Below are 19050 nucleotides of genomic sequence, written 5' to 3'. Positions count from 1 at the left end.
TCACTGCCCTAAAAATCCCCTGTGCTCCCTATTCCTCCCTCCCTCCCCTCCCAACCCCTGAAAACCACTCATCTTTTACTGTCGTTATATTTGGCCTTTTCCAGAATGTCATATAGTTGGAATCATACTTAATTAATTTTTTTTGTTGATTTACTGGAAGTGCTTTATAAATGCCAAATATTTTCTCTAAATATCCCCCTATGAATTAAAGTGTGAAATTCATGGCCCACATGCTAGAGTACCCTCCCAGTTTGAGGAACCAAATAGCCTCCCCCTCACCAGAGACATCCAGGACTATTGTCCACTCCCAGCAGAGCCCCAGAACACTCTGACCTAAAAACTCAGAGTGAATGTGTAACCCAACAGTAGTTAGGTAGTAACGGATAATAAGTAAAGATTAGAGAAAGAACACTCAGCTTGTTTCAAAAGGCATTTTATCTCATAGTTGATTTATAAATGTTGGCGGTGAGTTAATATTTCTGTTGCTTTTCTTTACTTTCTGCTGTCCTTACCTGAGTATCAGTCAGGGACCTGTGCCAGCCCAGAGGCCCTGCTGCCCACCTGGTGTTTGCCAGTCACAGTGGCGGCCCAGGCTGCGGAGAACCAGCCAGGCACTAGAGGGTACTCCTAGCAGGTGCAGCCTCATTCAAGGATGGCAGTCAGGGCGGGTTGGGGATCGCTGACAGCAGCTGAGACGGGGCTCAGCACAGAGGATTGGGAAGATCAGTCTCAGGCGAGAGGGTACATCTGATGAGGGGTGGTGACTGCTTCTCCCGGACATCCCAGTGATGTTCAAATGATCCAAACATTAGGGACACAGATCACAGCACACTTGAGTGACTGGGCACCTTTGTCCAAAGTTACACAATAAATGATCTGTAGTGCATGAGAGAAGGGCCATCAGTGATATAGGCAGTAAGCTGGATTTCTAGAGATTGGGATGGTGTAGATGTGTTATCTTCCTTTTTCCTAATAAAAAATTTTTCCACTCACCACCTCCTTAATCATTCTAAAATTGCTATTATTTTTCATGCTTTTTAATTCCTTGGTGTTCATTTCCAAATTTGTTCACCTTTCCATTTAGCCAACCCCAATTTTTTTTTTTTTTTACTAAGACTTATTTAAATACCCCAGTCCTCAGAATTCTTTCATCCATCCCTAGTCTCAAAACTCATTCATTCATTCATTCGTTATTGTAAACCAGGAGTGATATTAACAGACCACTGTCACCTGGGACTGGGAAGCAGATGTCACCCCCTCCGTGGGTAGTGCATCCCCTCTGTCTGGAATACTCGCCTGGTACCCCTTTTCAGCCTGATAAACTATTCCTTGTTCTGGCAGCTTTAGAAAATGCACTGAGCCAGGGTTGCCCACTTGCCCTCTACATTCATAGAAAACCTCAGAGCACACCTGTGAAATGTTGGCAATAAGCAATGTGGCCCTGGGCTCTTCCTGCAGAGCCACCTCAAGGGTCTCTCCACCTCGAAACCTTCCCCTTCCCTATGCCCTCCCCACCCATCCTACCCTGCAGGGATCTGCCATACTTATGCGGCAGGCACCGAGTGGTTCACATCCGCTAGTCTGAAATCTATCAAACCTTGGAACTCAGGGTTGGTGCCGCCTTCACCTGGCACACGATGAGAGCACAGTATGTATTTGAATGAATGGATAACCCTGAAAGATCTCAATTCCTCTTCTCTGGTGGACACGTGCTAACATTTATTCTGTTAGAGTTACATAATTGCGTGCAGCAAGCCAATTCGTTCAGTTACCTGGGAGTACATTTTGCAGCTCACTCACCCCAGGAGGAAATGCGGGTGTCTGTGCTGCCTGTCGTGGAAGCCGCACAGGCGTGCTCTGAGCTTTCCTATGAATGCGGAGAGCCGCAGGGAACACTGGCTCAGAAAACTTTCTAAAGCTGCCGTGATTGACTGGAAATTTTGGATCTTAACTGCAAGTGCCTTCAGGTGGAAGTAGGAGGAAAATGATCTTCCATCCAGGGGAGAACCCTGGATAAGTTCCTCATGCCCTATAACTGAATGTCATCCCTGCTCACCTGCTGTCTGATTTCCAGAGTGCAGATCTGCCCTTACTCAGCTAGAACACACCTCCAGCATCTGCAGTCCCGCTCTGTCAGGCACCCGGTAGCAAGAAGTGGGGTTAGGGAAGAGCCACTCTTTCTAGTTTCCCAAGTTCTCCCCTTGGATCAGGTTCCCAGGGGTTCCCAGCCTCAGCAAGAAGGACATTTGGGGCTGGATAATTCCTTGTTGTAGGGGCCATCCTATGCATTGTAGTATATTTAGCTGCATCCCTGGCTTTTACACACTAGATGCTGGTAGGACCACCCCTCATCCCAACCAGCTGTGACTGAAAAAAGATCTCCAGACATTGACAAATGTTTCCAGGCTGGGGAGAGGGAGCAAAATTGCCTCTGGTTGAAAACCACTGAATTAGACCATTGGAAGGTCATACACTCAGACCACATTTAGTCAGGCCCTCCTACTCTCACATTTACTGAATTGTGCTTTAATGTTATATGACTGGTATTTACCAAAATTGCAGCAGGAGGGAAAAAACCATGAAATTGGCTTCACATTTTTTTGGTAAAATGAATGTTACGTCTATTAGTTTTCTTTCAATCAGTGGTTTTTCGAACTTTTTAATTTACGAAATGCAGTCCTTGTTTTATGATTAATATTATCTCCTGATGAACTAAGCACTTGGTGGGGTTTTCTGTCCACTACCCTGGCTGCCAGGACAGCCACCCCAAGCCACAGGTTGGCACATTTTTTTATCTCATTTACCTCATTGCCTGATTTCTTTCTAACTCTATTTTGTTTAAATATGTTTTAAAACTGTATCTTAGGGACTTCCCTGGTGGTCCAGTGGTTAAGACTCTGGGCTCCCAATGCAGGGGGCACGGGTTCCATCCCTGGTCGGGGAACTGAGATGCTGCATGCCGCACAACACAGCCAAAAAAACCCCAAAAAGAACAACAGCAACAAAAAAAGAAAAAAAAAAAAAAACTGTATCCTTGCATCTTTTCTTAGAAGGAGATAGACTAGAAATACATTTCAATATTGTGAAATATAATTCAATAATATTTACTGAGCTGTTATTAAATATTATTACTCCTTGAAACTCATTTTAATGTACTCATCTTTGATTCTATAAGAGAAATTTTATATGAAACTTTTTATCTTTTGCTTTCCCTCCATTCCAACTGCTGGCATTTGAAATAACTGGCCCTGCCCCAACTGGAAAGAACCACTTGTCTTCCTGTGCCCCTCTCACCACAGAGCCAATTTTTCTTTCTCATTCTTACTTTGCATCACTTTTTGTCATCTGAGTGAAGCGGTTGAAGTAATTGAGGACAATGCCCTGGTGTGTGTGTGTGTGTGTGTGTGTGCACGTGTGTGCATGTGTGTATGTGTGCACGTGCGTGTGTGTGTGTTGGGGGCTGTAAGAAGAGAGCGGACCATAATGAAGAGAGAAGTGATGATAAAAGAATTGCCTTCAAATATATGGCATCTAAGAAAGGATTAAAGTTAGTCTCCGTAGCTCCAGGGTCCTAATGAGAGGACGGGAAAGAAAGAAGAACTTTCTACATAGGGGAAACGTGTAGAGGATGCCATCTCAGCAGGGAGTGAACCCAGAAAACTCGTGCATTACGATGGTTTGACTAATCTCACTGCCTTACATTTTTTTCAGGTAAAAAGGGTAATACCTGTTCAATGTGGAGTATTTGGGACATGTAGAAAGGGGGAAAAAATGACTAAAATCATTTGAAATTTCATTAACCAGAGATAACCTCCATTAGCAGGGTAGATCCAGTCAGGTTTTTTCCAATGCATTTTTTTCTCTAAAATTGAGACCATAATTATTAAAAGATAACTACTTATCTTGATTGACAATATATTCAAAAATACCATTTATTAAAAATTGTTAAGGACATAGCACTACATGTTTTAAGTTTTTATTGGAGATCTCTTCTGTGATTTCATGCTTTAGATATTCTTCTCAATCCCATGATTTGGGAATATTTCCCTAGCTTTTCTTCTAGTTTTAAAATAGTTTCATTATTAACATTTCCCCCTTTAATCCATCTAGAATAAATATTTAGAATAAAGTACGAGGTGAGGATCTAACCTTACTCTTTTCTAAACACTGTGAATTATGTAAATTTATTGCTTTTGAATCATAAGGTGCTTGCCCCTCTCTGCTTATGGTGTCTGTAGCTTAAAACTATTCCCAGATGTGCACAAGGACACCCGAGTTAAAGTAACACTGAGTTACTCTAATGTACAATCAAGAGTGGGACAATGTCTGCAACGGTTGAAGAAATTACTAGACACAGTGATCCAAGCAGGGAAGGGAGGATAACACAAATGGGGACATTGGCTATTTGATCTCCACTTAATTGTTATAAATACATAATACATAAAAAAATCTTCATCAAGACATACATTTTTAAGAGAAAATGGGACTTAAAGAATATGTATAACAAATTAATAGATGTCACCCCTGGTGGCAGGATTATGGATTATTTTTATTTTCATCTTCTGTTCCATAAATTCTAAAGTTTTCCTGTGTACTATTAATACATTTAACAATTATTTACATACACACATATACAGAGATAGCAAATGAGGGAAAAGGAAATCACAAAGGGAACCCAAAGCCTAAAGGTGGAGGTAGGTGTTCCTTAGCTGATAGGTCAAGTGTTGGCAGCCTTGGGTCATTTATTTTTAGAGGCCACTGGTAGAAGCACCATCTTCTTCCTCTGCCCAACAACTGTGTAGTCCCAGATCTGGGCCCCCCAGAGCACAGCTGGAGTCTTTTCTAGGAAGGAAATTTGTGGGTTTTCCTTTTCTTCATGGTTTTCTAAATATCGAATTTTTCGACTCTCCTAACTTTTCCCTCCCAGTGGTTCCCACATCGGGCAGGGGAGGGGGCTTCTAGGCCAACGTGTGGGCATTGGGTGACCCGGCTCCGATGGCCCCATTCCCCAGCCATCAGCCTCTCCCTGGCTTCTCTCTCTCCAGGCGGTTCTTCAAGGACATGCCCCACAACGCACTGGACAAAAAGTCCAACTTCGAGCTCCTGGAGTAAGTCCTGGGACCGGCCCCAGCCTCTCCTCCCTTCCTTTCCTCCTGCCCTGCTCTTCCTGCCACCCCATACGCCCCTTCATCCCCAGACCACAGCCAGGAAGGACCTGTCTCCCTGGTCCTCTCGCCTTTCCCTGATTGCCCAGAAGTCCTGGGTTGGGGGTGAAGGGGAGTCAAATGCTGCTTTCCTCCCCCTTCTTTCAGGAAAGAAGTGGGGCTGGACCTGTTTTTCCCAAAGCAGATGCAGGAGAACTTAAAGGTGAGGAAGCCAGTGGGTGAGAAGCTCAGAAAGGCTCCCTGTGTGTCTCCTTTGTGTCCCCCTAGGACTAGAGCTAAAGGGATGGGGCTGGAGGTAGTCAGGGAAGCCAGGCGTCTGCACTGCCTTGGGCCATCTGGACATAGGACCGCTCCATGCACCCAGCGGGCCCTTTCTGTGGCTGGGAATCAAGAAACCTGGCTCTAGTTCCACATCAGAGGCCAATTAGCTTCGTGTCCTGAGCACTGGGGATGCCATCTCCCCTGCCTCCCTCCCAGGGCCGGGCCATGGTGAGCTCCCTTGAGACAACAGATGTGCACTTTAGGTAAGACATTACCACTGCCCTCGTGGCAGAGGCCTGGGGACCATCCTACAGCAGCAGGCAGGCTTGTGATGAGATCGTAAGGGAAGGAATCAGGCCCCGCTCACCCCTGGCCCTCTCCCCCAGCCCAAGCAATTCCGAAAGATGATCCAGCAGACGTTCCAGCAGTATGCCTCGCTCCGGGAGGAGGAGTGCGTCATGAAGTTCTTCAACACCCTTGCAGGCTTTGCCAGCATCGACCAGGAGACCTATCGCTGTGAACTCATTGTAATGCCACGCTCTCTTTATTCTCTCCCTGACCTGAATTCCAGGCCTCTCAGGCTAGGGGGCCATGAGGGCAACTCGGTGGGGGGGCGGGGGGAGGAGGGGGGGAGCGGGGCGCAGGACGTGCCGAGAAGAGGCTTTGCTTGCTTGTAAGTTCTGTAGCATCAGGGCCTCCCTAATGTATCCAAAAATGCAACTAACGCTAAGCCACTTGCCTGACGAAGGGGACTGAAATCTTGGCTCCAGCTCTGGGAGGTGGGCAGTGCTGGCAGGGTGCTGGGAGGCGGGTAATCTGTATGGCGGGGTGCGGTTAGGATGGAAGGAGCTGGAGGGCCCGGGAGACAATGGCGCGTGTCTAGCTTAGTGAGCTGTTTTCAGATTTCTGAAATATGGGCGGGCAGAGCTGGGGCAACAGCCCATCTCTCCTTTGATTCCAGCAAGGATGGAACATTACTGTGGACCTGGTCATTGGTCCTAAAGGCATCCGCCAGCTGACAAGTCAAGATGCAAAGGTAGAGACAGGTGGGGGGGCAGGCCCCACCCAGCCCCAGGCAGAGCCGTCTTCCCCTTTCTGCTACCTTGTACCCTGGCCTGCCCCATCGGTTCTTCCTCCCCCATTGCTGAGAGCACAGAGGCCCTTGGTTATCAGTAGCTGTGGAGAGGGTGTTTGGGATAACAGCATGGGGCAGATGGTTCTTTAAATCCCTGTGACTGTCCCCTGCACAGAGGAGGGGGGCAGGGGTGGTTTAGCGGGGAGGGGATGAGGGAAGGACACTACTATTGTTCTTCTGGCTCAGATGAAAGAGTTGCTCTTTCAATGGCAAAATGGGGTAATCATGCCCCCGGGAGTCAGAAGGTCTGGGTCCAGCCCTGGCTCTACCACCAACTTGGCGTATGACCTTGGGCAAGCCCTGGCTCTCTCCAGGCTAATTGTTTTCTTCTGCAAGGGGCTTGGGCTAGATGATCCTCCTTAATCATCGTTGAGTCCCTCTTCATCCCCCTGAGAGACTCCAGTTCTCAGTTCTTTCTTGGGCCCCATCCACACACCATACTGACCAATCTGCATGGCCTGATCCCAGGAATGGGATGGTCTGAAGGACCCCTTCTTTTCCCACAGCCCACCTGCCTGGCCGAGTTCAAGCAGATCAAGTCCATCAGGTGCCTCCCGCTGGAGGAGGGCCAGGCGGTACTGCAGCTAGGCATTGAAGGCGCCCCCCAGGTGAGCATCTCTGGGCACCCAGAAGCTTGGAAACATTGGGAACAGCTGCAGGCTGGGAGCTCCTGCTCAGGCCAGCCTGGCCGGGGCTTCCCTGACTGCTGAGATCTTGTTAAGAAAATGGCACCTAGTTCTTAGACGAGGTAGCAGGATGATGATAAATTAAAGAAACTATCTCAGGAAGCAACGTTATTGTTAAAAATGTCAAGAAAGAAGTTGTAGGAGATTGGGGGGGGGGGGGAGCGGGGAGCGGGGGTAAAGTGATCAGAAATCAAGGTATGGGTCAGAGGTCTAACTTTGAACAAGTGACAATGACTCAGAATCAAGGCCTTGGGGCCCCAGGGCTTTTTGTGGGTGGGAGAATCAGAGAGACCTCAGGCTGTGAACAGTTTGTCTATCTCTCCTTTCATCCGTCTGTCCCCTGCCCCACTCCTTCCCTCTTCCCTTCTCTCAGTTTCTGCTCTTGCATACTGAGCGCCTCCTAGGTACAAGGCATGTGCTATGCCCTGAAGGACCAGAATAAGCCAACCTGGAACTGCCTTCCTAGAGTGTAGGGTGGTCAGTTGGGAGAGGTGATGAGAGCGCCCTCTGGCGGCGGTGGGAAATGCAAGCTGAGCCCCAGGAGAGGGGCTGATGGCGTCGAGGCCGGGGGTGGGCGACAGAGCCCTGCAGTTTCTTCTCCAGTCCATTGGGGTAGACTCTAGCCAAGGCTCTGGGGTCTCATCCTTGGCTGATCTCTTCCCTGCAGTCCTTGTCCATCAAAACCTCCTCTCTGGCAGAGGCCGAGAACATGGCTGACCTCGTAGACGGTTACTGCCGGCTGCAGGGGGAGCACAAAGGCTCTCTCATCATTCGAGCCAAGAAAGGTGTGTTTCCACTTGAAGGTAAATTGGACCAACGGGCAGATGGCGGCACAGCTGAGCCAAACCCCCCCAGAGGCAGAGCGGGAGAAGCTAAACCATTGACTGATATGTGAATGAAGAGGCTTTGGAGGTGTGGGGTTGGGGCTCACCCAGCCCTGTTGGTTGCTCCCCGTGGTCCCATCCTGGGTCCTTGGCTACAGCCCTGGCCCCGCTGGCCAAGGGCGGCATGGGGGCTGGCTTCTAGAGGAGAGGATCTGTAGCCCCGGGAAGATCAAAGCTATTGCCGGAACATGGCTGGTCCCTCCTCTTTGAGGATGGAGTCAGAAAGCAGGGGTCAGGCTGGAACACTCGACAGTGGCAGAGGAAGCCTGACAGTTTCTTCTACTAAAAAGATTCCAATTCAGGCCAGACGCCTACCCAGCTTCCACTCCGACTTTCAGGGGCCACAGAAAGGCGGGAGGGGTGTCCCTTGTGTTGGCCCCTAGGAGCAGTGCACACAGGACCCTGTGTCCCTGACTCCAGCTCCCTCTCCTCCTCCCCTCTTCCCAGATGGTGAGAAGCGCAACAGCCTGCCCCAGATCCCCACACTGTGAGTACACCTGGAAGGTGGGGAACTGGCCCCGCACTCAGCCTGTGTCCTCCCAGGAAAGGCAGAACAAACAGGGAGCCTCCCCGCCATGGTTTCTGGTTTCTGGGCCCCAGGAGAAAATGCTGGAACCCCAGCATTTCACAAGTGGTGATTTTTCACCAGTAAATTTCTCCCAGAAAATTCATGCAGGGATATCGCTGTGTCCTAATGCCACCTGGCATCATCTTTAATGGGGGGAGGGGGTGGTATTGTTGCTGTTCCCTCCCTCCTGCCCCCTGGCTGCCTGGGCCGTGCTCCCAGGTTATTGCCATAAGGACAGGCTGCTTCTCCAGGCAGGGTGGGTGGGAGAGAGGGGGCTGAGGCTGCCCTGGGGGAGCATTGCCAGGCTCTGAGCTCACTTGGCCCCTGCCCTCCCATCTCCCCCTATAGAAACCTGGAGGCTCGGCGACCCCATCTCTCAGAAAGCTGCAGCATAGGTAAGCCTGCCCATCTGGCATCCTCTGCCTGCGCCCAGAGCCTCTCTTCTGCCTGCTCCTGTGACATCATCAAGTATTCCCTCAAAGTTGCAGAAAAATGAACTTCCCCCATGACTGCTCAATGATGGCTTAAAATATCATTAATCATAACAGTTAACCTATGTTGGGCAGCTAGTATGGGGCACCGTGTTTGTCTTGGTCAGCTCAGTCTCCAAAACAAAAACCACTGGCCCAGGAGCTTAGACAACAGATACTGATTTCTCACAGCTCTGGAGGCTGGAAGTCTAAGGTCAAGGTGCCAGCATGGCTGGGTCCTGGTGAGGGCTCTCTTCCTGGCTTGCAGACAGCCGCCTTCTGTGTGTCCTCACATGGTGGAGAGATGGAGAGATCTGGTCTCTCTTCCTCTTCTTCTAAGGACACTAATGCCATCATGGGGGCTCCACCCTCATGACCTCATCTAAACCTAATCACCCCCCAAAGGCCCCAGCTCCAAATACTATCACACTGGGGATCAGAGCTTCAACATAAGCATTTGGTGGGGGGGGACACAACATTCAGTTCATGACAGCATTAAATACATAATAGGTATGATTTTATTTAATCTTTGCATTCCTCAGAAACATTCATTTCACAGAAAGGGAAACAGATTAAAGGAGACGAACCAACTTGCCCCAAATAACAGCCACGAGCAGCAGTGAGCAAGGACTCAGGCCGAGGTCCCTGGGCTCTGTGGCCACTCTGAAATGCAGGACAGGAGCCCAGTTCTTGTCTGGCTCCTCCCCACGCCCCTCCCGGTGATGTCAGCTTGGTTCCACTGGCCTGCACGGGGGAGCCCCACACCTGGTTCCTGGTGGTGCCCCCTGAAGCATCTTGCCCATGGGGTGTCCTCCTTCTGTCATTCCAGAATCAGACATCTATGCAGAGATTCCCGACGAGACCCTGCGAAGACCAGGAGGTAGATCCCTGACTGCCCCACCCCACCCCTGCACGTCAACCACAGCCAGGGCCCTGGCAAGTGACATTTGGGGACACATGTGACACCAAAGGGGGACTTTCTTTCCTTCCTTTGTCCTCTACCACGTGTGCCTCAGACAAGGACAAAGCTGAGTGAGGCATCTTTGATTCTGAAAGGGGAGAATATTGTTTATATCCCCACACCATCGAACTTTTGTGTGCCCTGGGGAGGGGGGCAGAAGGAACCTAAGCCTGTGGATATGGGACCCAGCCTTCAGAGGGAACAACTCTTCCCCTGTCTGAGACAATGAAACCTTCTAGATCCCCTTTCCCAGCCCAGCCCCTGGATCCTGGCTGAGGGGTTGGCGGGGGCTGTGGGGGGGGGGGTCTGGTAACGCCTGGGCAGGAGGGGGCGGAGCCAGGTGTTAGAGCCTGCAGATGCCCAGCTGCCCAGGGATGCAGGTGCTCAGGTTCCCGGGGATGCAGATACTCGGATTCCCAGGGGTGCCAGCCGGTTTCTGCACTCCAGGACTGTCTTGCTTTCTCCACCTGTGCAGGCCCACAGTATGGCATTGCCCGGGAAGATGTGGTCCTGAATCGTATTCTTGGTGAAGGCTTTTTTGGGGAGGTCTACGAAGGTGTCTACACGAGTCACGTGAGTTCCAGACTCTTCCCTGACACTCCTCCTCTGCTCTTCTGTAGAATGAGAAAGGAGCTCGAATACTGTAGAGTTGGAGGAGGCTACCGTGGTGTGTGGATCTTCCCCAACTTGGTCTTTGCAGTATTTATGAAATACACAGGGAGTGATGAAAGCAAGAGTCATTTCCAAGAAAGGCAGCAACAGCAGGGATCCAAAGAGAGGCAGCACCTGCCGGGGGGTGACTGACTCTTGGTGGGAGAGCACAATGGGGAGGCGCCATGTAATGCAGTTGTGAGAAAAGGAAGGGTGGGATCTGAGGCCGCCGGTGGGGCGGGACAAGGTTTGCCTTTGTGGCTGTGCTTCTACCAGGCCTGGGGGGAAAGCCAGAGCAGAGGAAAGGGGCAGCAAAAATGTAAAAACCAATGATAAAGAGAAAGAGACCAGGACGCCATGTCTGACAATGACCTTGCACGTGCCCCAAACAAGCCCGCTGACTTTGGGCAGATCACATGGCCCCTCAGGCTCCATGTCTTCATCTGGACAGCCCAGGGCGCGAGGGATCTGATCTCGAAAGTTCTTCCAGTCCTGATCAGGAAGAAGGGGGTGGGGAGGGGAGGAGGGGAAGAGACAGAGGAAGAGCAGGCTTTGTAGAGACCCAGACGCCCAGACATCACCTGTTTCCCTGTGGGAAGACCGTGGGAACGCCGGGGAGGGAAGTGCTGGCCGGGACTGAGGGGCCCTGGACACACGCTCGTTGCAGAAAGGGGAGAAAATCAACGTGGCTGTAAAGACCTGCAAGAAAGACTGCACTCAGGACAGCAAGGAGAAGTTCGTAAGTGAGGCAGGTAGGCGTCCCCGAGGAGGCCCCCAGACCAGGAGCTGGAAAAGGCCCCGAGACTGTGCAGACCCGGAGACAGGGAGGGCCCGGAGCGTGGGCCGGGAGGCCATGGACGGCGCTGGCGCCCACAGGGGAGGAGGGTTGCGCCGGTGTCTCCAGGTTGGACCAGCCAAGCCCGATTCTCACCTTGGACCTCAGAAGGGCTCGGGCCCGTCTCTCTCGCCGCCACTTGCAGTGATCATGAGGAACCTGGAGCACCCCCACATCGTGAAGCTGGTCGGCATAATTGAAGAGGAGCCCACCTGGATCATCATGGAACTGTACCCCTACGGGGAGGTGAGCTGGAGGGGGCCGAGGAGGACCCTCGCCACGACAGCTGGGCTGCAGAGGAGCAGGGCCTCGGGGGGCGGGGGACGCGCTCAGAGCCAGGGGGCCCTTAGCTCCCCGCTGAAAGAGCCCAGAGGCCGTTTGGAGAGGAAGTTGCTAGACAGTCCTGCCAGCCTGGGCGTGCCCTCCCCCTCCCCCCAGCTCCATGCCCCGGCCGGGCAGGATCTCAGGGCATCTTCCCCTTCGCGCAGCTGGGCCACTACCTGGAGCGAAACAAGAACTGCCTGAAGGTGCTCACTCTTGTCCTGTACTCGCTGCAGATCTGCAAGGCCATGGCCTACCTGGAGAGCATCAACTGTGTCCACAGGTGGGGCTCGGGGGGGAGCCTGGAGAGGTTGGGGTCAAGCAGGACTTTGTGGCCGCACAGAACAGGGGTGCAGGCCTGGCTTTGGTCCTGCCTGTGTGACACTGTGATCACCTTCTCGGAACCTATCTCCTCCTCTGAAGAGTAGAACAGCAATATGTTCCTCCCAGGATGGCTATTAAGAGGAAATCCGAAGTCCGAGGTGCCTGCCTGTAACTCAGTGCTGTCTAGGCCGCCTCCCTGGGGGTCCAGGAAATCAATTCCCTGCTTGCTCCTTGCTTGCTCTCCTCCAGCAGTTCCATTTGGTGGCACCTGGCCAGGCAGGAGAGACTGGGTCCTGGCAGCGCTGGTATGATCTTGGGGTCGGGGCCCTGCCAGCCCAAGTGGCTGGCACTGCCCTGATCCCCGGCACCTCCAGGCTGCCAAGACCGATCCTCCATCTGGCTATGGAGCTGGCCCCTTCTCCACCCGGCTTTGTCCCCATTCCCTGAAAGGAGGTCCCCACCATGGGGAACATGATCCCCTGGAGGAGACAGACGGGGTGCTCTCAGAGCCCTGGGGTGAGCGGGTGATTTCTTCAATCCAAGCCCATCAACCTCAGATATGTGGCCGTAGGGGTGACACTACACAAAGCTATGTCGGGGGATATGAACATTCATTCATTCATTCACTCACTCATGCAACTAATATTATTGAACTCCTACCGTGGGCCTCCAGCCACTGTCCTAGGCTCCGGGATGAAGTCATAATCAAAACAGACAAAAATCCCTTTCCTTGTGAAGCTCATCTTCTAGCATCTTCTAGAGTGAATAGTCATGGGGCAAAGGTGGTGAGACACTAGATTTGCAGCTTTGTGTGAAGCTGTCGTGCTTTGAAGTCATCTTTTCAATAATAAAGAAAAACGGTAGGGTGTGCAGCCTGTCCGGGAGCAGCAAGAGACAGCCAGTCTGGGGCTAGAAGTGATGCCGGGAGCGTGAGGTAACTGAGTCCGCGCGGGCTCCCGGGGGGTGAGAGCTCAGCCCTGGGCTGATGCTTTTCCCCACCGGCCAGCTGCTGGGCACGTTGCACCAGCTCTCTGCCCCGGTCTCCTCCTCTGTCCCGGGTTCTGAGGGTCTCTGTGTCACGGCTCGGGTGTGTGTAGTCTTTGGAGGGTCCTGGCTAGCCCCGTGCTCCCTGGAAGTGAGCTGTGAGCGGCTGCTGGCATCACAGAACAAGAAGAGGTCAATTGTGACCAGGAGAGTGGTTGGGCTTCTTCCCTGAAGAGTCAGCAGGGTGACGGCATCCCCGGCCGAGGGGACAATACAGGCTGCAGGGCGGTGACTGGAGCAAGTCTGGGGAACCGAGACAGGCTTGGAGGCAGAGACGCGGGAGAAGGGGTGATGGGGACCGGGCTCAGCAACGAGATGGAGGGAGACGACCGGCATGTGTGTGGCAGGGGCGGTGGGCCAGCCGAGCCTCCCGCCTGAGCTGGGCTCCAGCCAGACGGCTCGTGGGGCCAGGAAGGACTGACCGACAGAAGCTGCCCGATTCTGCTCCGGAGGCCGGGGCCCTGAGGCTCTCTTCTCCTTTGCTTCTCTGTCCATCTGTCTGTCTGTCTGTCCCCCTGAAGCATTCTGAACCGACTCACCCGTGTCTTTGCCTCTTCCTTCCAGGGACATCGCTGTCCGGAATGTCCTGGTGGCCTCCCCTGAGTGTGTGAAGCTGGGGGACTTTGGCCTTTCCCGGTACATCGAGGATGAGGAGTATTACAAAGGTGAGGTGCAGGTGGTGTTACGGCCTTGTCCCCTGGAGGGGTCGCTGAAGCCAAAATCCCCCCAAAAGGTGACTGTTAGGCATGCCCAGGCCAACAGTCTCTGGAGAATAGGCTGCACTTCTGGATAAATCTGGATCTCCTTCTCTGATAACTACTGTAAACCCTTTGTCCACCCAAAGCTTCTGTGACGCGTCTCCCCATCAAATGGATGTCCCCCGAGTCCATTAACTTCCGCCGCTTCACGACGGCCAGTGACGTCTGGATGTTTGGTGAGTGGACTTTCTGGAGGGCGTGGAAAAGCATTCGATTCTCACCTCTGTGGCCAGGTTAAGAGGGGGCACAGGAAGCAGGGGTCTGGACCCCCAGGTCCTGTTTTGCTCCAGCCACTGAGAAGTCCCAGAAGTGGGGAGGCCAGTGGTGGGTCGGGGGTGACATGGGCTAAGGGCCAGCCTGGGTTCATCTTCCCAGAAAAGGCTATTGAGATGAGCATGTGCTCCACCAACCAGCCCCGGGACTAAGGTGGGCCACCCTGGAGGGGATCCTCAAAGGCAAAGCTGAGGTTTTCTCCGAGAACGAGGTGCAGGGTGAGGTGAAAGCCAAACCAGGTGACGGATGGACAGCTGCTTACAGAGCACACAGCCGTGTAGATTCTCCCTCTCAGGTCCCCAAAACCAGCCCAGTAAAATCTCATTATTATTCTTCCCATTTTCCAGATGAGGAAACTGAGGCTCAGGCGAGTCAGGGGCTTGCCCGTGATCACATAGGCAGCAAGCATTGGTGCTAGGCTTTGAACACCAGCTTTCTTTCTTCTTTTTTTTTTTAAATTAATTTCTACTGGAGTATAATTGCTTTACAATGTTGTGTTAGTTTCTGCTGTACAGCAAAGTGAATCAGTTATACATCTACATATATTCACTCTTTTTTAGTTTCCCTTCCCATTTAGGTCACCACAGAGCCCTGAGTAGCATTCCCCGTGCTATACAGTAGGTTCTCATTAGTTATCTATTTTATACATAGTAGTGTATATACATCCCAACTGACATATATACCAGCTTTCTATTGGAGGTTCCACCCTCTCCTAAGAGGAGGCACTAGTGGTCCCAATGACGTGCCTTTGATGGTCCCCTCCTCATCCCACAGACCCTAACAGCTCCGTGTGGAAGGGGCCGGGGGGGTGGGGGAATTAGTTCGCTTATGGATGCAGCTGATTGGTCCCTTGGTGGACCGCCATAGTGAGCAAGATCCCAGGGATGCTATAGGGCGAGCGGGGGAACGCAGGGCGGTTCCCGGCAGGCGCCAAGTGCGGACTGCCCGCTTGTTCCTGGGGAGGGTGGGCCGCCTCTCTAGGCAAGAGTCCCCCCCAGCAGGGGCCCTGAGACCTCTCCTCCCGCCCTCAGCCGTGTGCATGTGGGAAATCCTGAGCTTTGGGAAGCAGCCCTTCTTCTGGCTGGAGAACAAGGATGTCATCGGGGTGCTCGAGAAGGGGGACCGGCTGCCCAAGCCTGACCTCTGCCCACCTGTTCTCTACACCCTCATGACCCGCTGCTGGGACTACGACCCCAGTGAGCGGCCCCGCTTCACTGAGCTCGTGTGCAGCCTCAGGTGAGCAAGGAGGCCGGAGGGGGTGCAGGCCCAGGGCCCCTGAAGAGCAAGTCTCCTCTTCAGTAGCGCTTACAGGTTTACAACATCCTTCCTTAAACAAGATGCAGCCGGCGTCCTGGTCCCCTCCGAGGGAGGAGGGAATTCAGGCTCAGCTGGTGACTCAGTGCCCAAGGCATGGTAGGTGGGGCTGGGACTTGCCCCGGGACCGCCCCCCCCCCCATCCCGCCCCCTGGCCAGCACAGCGCCTTGTGTCCAAGCGGAGTTAGCCCATCCTCCCAGCGGAGGAGGCCTTACAGAGGCTCAGTGCTGTGTCAAAGGCAGGAGGCTGAACCCGAGTTCACTGTCAGACATGAACTCAGAGACGCAGAGCTGGGGTCAGCCGCACCATCTCTGCATCTCTTAACCGCGAGCACAGGGCGTTGCTCCTAGCATGTGCCCAGAGAATATATTTTAGGTCTGAGCCCAAAGGCTGCATCAGACTTTCACTGCAGTGCCTGTGCTCTTTGCTGAGGTTTGGGGTGCATCTTACAGGCACCCAGCCTGGTCACGGGACCTGCTTCCCTGGCAGCACCCCTGTGCCTTTCCTCTGCCTCTGATTGTTCCCCCCAGACAGCAGGGAAAGGAGTGATTTTTGGCTGTGAAGACAGTGACAAGGCGTCCCCTCTCCCTTCTGAATGAGACACTGGTGGCCTGAGGGTCTGATCCTTCTCAGCTGCCCAAGAGCCATTACCCCCGGGTGCTGGGAGGTCCTTGGTGAAGGTTGCTGTTGGAGAGCCTTTTAGAGGGTACTCCTCTTTCCTTGGTGGCCCGCCTGCCACCAGTGCCCCCTTGGGTGGTCTGACTTCTTTTGGCATCCTTTAGGGCCAGGGTCAGCAAACTTTTTCTACGAAAGGTCAGACAATAAATATTTGTGGTTTTGCAGGCTATACAGTCTCTGTTGAAACTACTCAACTCTGCCGTAGCTCGGAAGCAGCCGAAGACGATACATGAAATGAATGAGTGTAGCTGGGTTTCAGTGACACGTTATTTGTGGACACTGAAATTGGAATTTCATGTAATTTTGACATGTCCTAAAATATTTTTCTTCTTTTAATTTTTTTCAGTCGTTCAAACATGTGAAAACCATACTTAGTTTAAAGCTACACAAAAATAGGCAGGGGACCATATTTGGCCTTGTGGGCCTAGTTTGCTGGATCCTACATTAGGGAACCTAGTGTTTAATTAATGTTAAATACTGCAACTTTAAACACTGCTGTCAACATATGGGCATTTTTTTCGGAGAAAGAAAATAGCCCTCAGAAACTGCCTTGTGGGGAGGAGCCCCAGGGGGAGGCTGGGAACCCCAGGTCCAGGCAATGGGAAATACACTGCATTTGTTTGCGGGCAGGGCTCCAACACAGTCTGCAAGACCTCCAGCTTAGAAGGCCTCTCTGTTCCTGACTCTCCCCTCATTGACACTCCTGATTAATTCTAGACTCATCTGTTGGCCCCTTATAAGGGAGATTTGAGAAGCCAAAGGGTTCCGGGAGAAAAGTGTTTGAAAGACGTAACTTGAGGGGGGCAGAAGCTCTGGGGTCACGGGGTCTTCATTCATTCTGGAGGCTTTGAGACACATGGGGAGACTCTCTCATATGACCCTGATGACCCCAGGATACCTCCCTCAGGCCCAAGCCTGACGATCCTCCACTGGAGCTAAGAAAGGATTTCATGAGGTCTTCCAATCTTTGGGGGTAGGAAGAACCCTCTTAATGTTGAATTTTGAGAACTCTTCCATGTAACATACACTTTTAGAATCCACTGATTGACAGAATGCAGTAAGCCGTATAATGAATTTTTTATTGCACACAATATAATGCATATACATCTGAAAACACAATACCAAATATTATATATTTAGTAGTACTGTTAAAAATTATTAAAGAAGACAATTTAAGTGATACAGACAAACTTTATTTAACACTCCATGAAGTGGCAGTCTCCGTTCCCAAGGGCCAGAGTGCAAAATGGGGTGGAAGTCAGGACACTTTTATAGGATAAAGAATAAGGAACAAGGAAGAGAAAAATAGAGAATGAATAAAGAACAGGAAGTAAGTATAAAGCCCAGAGCTGGTTTGGCATTGGGGTTGGCCAACTGGATGGTACTTTGTTTCTGGTCAAGCAGAGCATTTAGAGGGACACGAAAGTTATCTGCATTTTGGCTTGCTGATGTGACCCCCTTGGGCAGGAGCAGCTCCCTCTTGGGCTTAGACATTTATTTCAACAGTACATAATACTTGTCTGCAGACAGTGCTTGGTACTCATGTGAACATGTGGATTCATGGACCCCCTGTAATTATTCGAGTCCTCTGAGGTCTGTGATTCCCAGGTTGGGAACCACTGGATTGGGTTAAAAAGGCAAGAAGCATGCACTTAGCTAATCTGGGAGGGAATCCACAACCCTTTCCCATTAGCACACACCAGGAATGCACGGGTGGGAGGTTTAATGAAAAACAGGAGATGTAGAGCACGGGCCTCTGTCACGAGGTTGTCTGGGACATCAGAAATCTACACAGGTGCTCAGTGCCAATAGGAGGGACGGGAGGGCAAGAGGCATGGCGACGTGGGCAGGAGACACACTCGCACTGTCCGGTGGGGCTAGGACTCGTTCTCCGAGGACTTTTCCCCACCCTGGACCCATTCCGTGATCCTCCCAGCCTCGGTGAGGGGGGCCGCAGCGTCCGTACTGCAGCCTGTCTCCGAGGGGTCTCCCCAGTGCATTCTGCGGAGGACATGGGAATGGGATCCGGCCCGTGGTGGAGCACAGAGAGGAGCCCCCAGTAGCATTTTTGACCCTGTTTCTCTCTCCTTATCTGACCTGACTCTCCGGCAGTGACATTTATCAGATGGAGAAGGACGTCACCATAGAGCAGGAGAGGAACGCTCGCTACCGACCTCCCAAAATCTTGGAGCCCATGGCCTTCCAGGAACCCCCACCCAAGGTGAGTCAAGCCCTGGCCTCACTGGCCCCGTGAATCACAGCAGAGCTGGGCCCCTGTGCGGCCCCTCCCAGGCCTGGCTGCCTAACTCCCCTCACAGCGTAGGTAGGATCGCGCCCCTATGGTCCTCTCCGCCCTTCGACCCAACCATCCATCAGCACGTCGGCAGATGGAATCTGAGACAGCAAGAGAGCAGGCACCTTGTGGGACGGCTGGAGCAGGGGATCACCCTGGAAATGTTTCCCTCGAGAAACTGGAGCACTTTTCCTTTTGGTGTTTTTACCCTTGAGAGTACATGATGGGGAGCATCCTTGGGCCCCTGAGGTCTGGCCTCCGATGTCCATGGCATCTCTGGGCACAGGAGCCAGTGCCCCGCTGCCCCGCTATTAGGTGGGTGGGTTGCGAGGGACCATGCCTGTAGTAGTCAGCTCGGGGTGCCATACAAAGCACCACAGACTGGGCGGCTTAAATAACAGACAGCGTGGAGGCTGGGAAGTCCAAGA

The 19050-nt window shown here is 52.2% G+C and overlaps 1 protein-coding gene across 2 annotated transcripts in view; it reads left to right on the top strand.

The window, feature by feature from the left end:
• Positions 1-19050, top strand: part of PTK2B (protein tyrosine kinase 2 beta) — a 128256-nt gene that overhangs the window by 97202 nt on the left and 12004 nt on the right. Inside the window, exons 6-22 of one of the 2 annotated variants that reach the window (XM_059926851.1) lie at positions 5046-5108; positions 5313-5367; positions 5813-5953; positions 6388-6462; positions 7068-7169; positions 7915-8032; positions 8579-8618; positions 9048-9094; positions 9999-10049; positions 10606-10703; positions 11449-11533; positions 11762-11862; positions 12105-12220; positions 13870-13970; positions 14150-14239; positions 15368-15572; positions 18442-18550. In XM_059926851.1, coding sequence (XP_059782834.1) covers positions 5046-5108; positions 5313-5367; positions 5813-5953; positions 6388-6462; positions 7068-7169; positions 7915-8032; positions 8579-8618; positions 9048-9094; positions 9999-10049; positions 10606-10703; positions 11449-11533; positions 11762-11862; positions 12105-12220; positions 13870-13970; positions 14150-14239; positions 15368-15572; positions 18442-18550 — 1597 coding nt within the window. Of the gene's footprint in view, positions 1-5045; positions 5109-5312; positions 5368-5812; positions 5954-6387; positions 6463-7067; positions 7170-7914; positions 8051-8578; positions 8619-9047; positions 9095-9998; positions 10050-10605; positions 10704-11448; positions 11534-11761; positions 11863-12104; positions 12221-13869; positions 13971-14149; positions 14240-15367; positions 15573-18441; positions 18551-19050 lie in introns of both variants that reach the window. The other variant, XM_059926850.1, reaches the window with a different exon arrangement.

This window comes from Balaenoptera ricei, chromosome 6 (genome assembly GCF_028023285.1).
Source record: "Balaenoptera ricei isolate mBalRic1 chromosome 6, mBalRic1.hap2, whole genome shotgun sequence".
Classification (NCBI taxonomy): Eukaryota; Metazoa; Chordata; class Mammalia; order Artiodactyla; family Balaenopteridae; genus Balaenoptera; species Balaenoptera ricei.
Note: the sequence above shows the minus strand (reverse complement) of the source record. Positions and strands in the feature narration are given on the sequence as shown.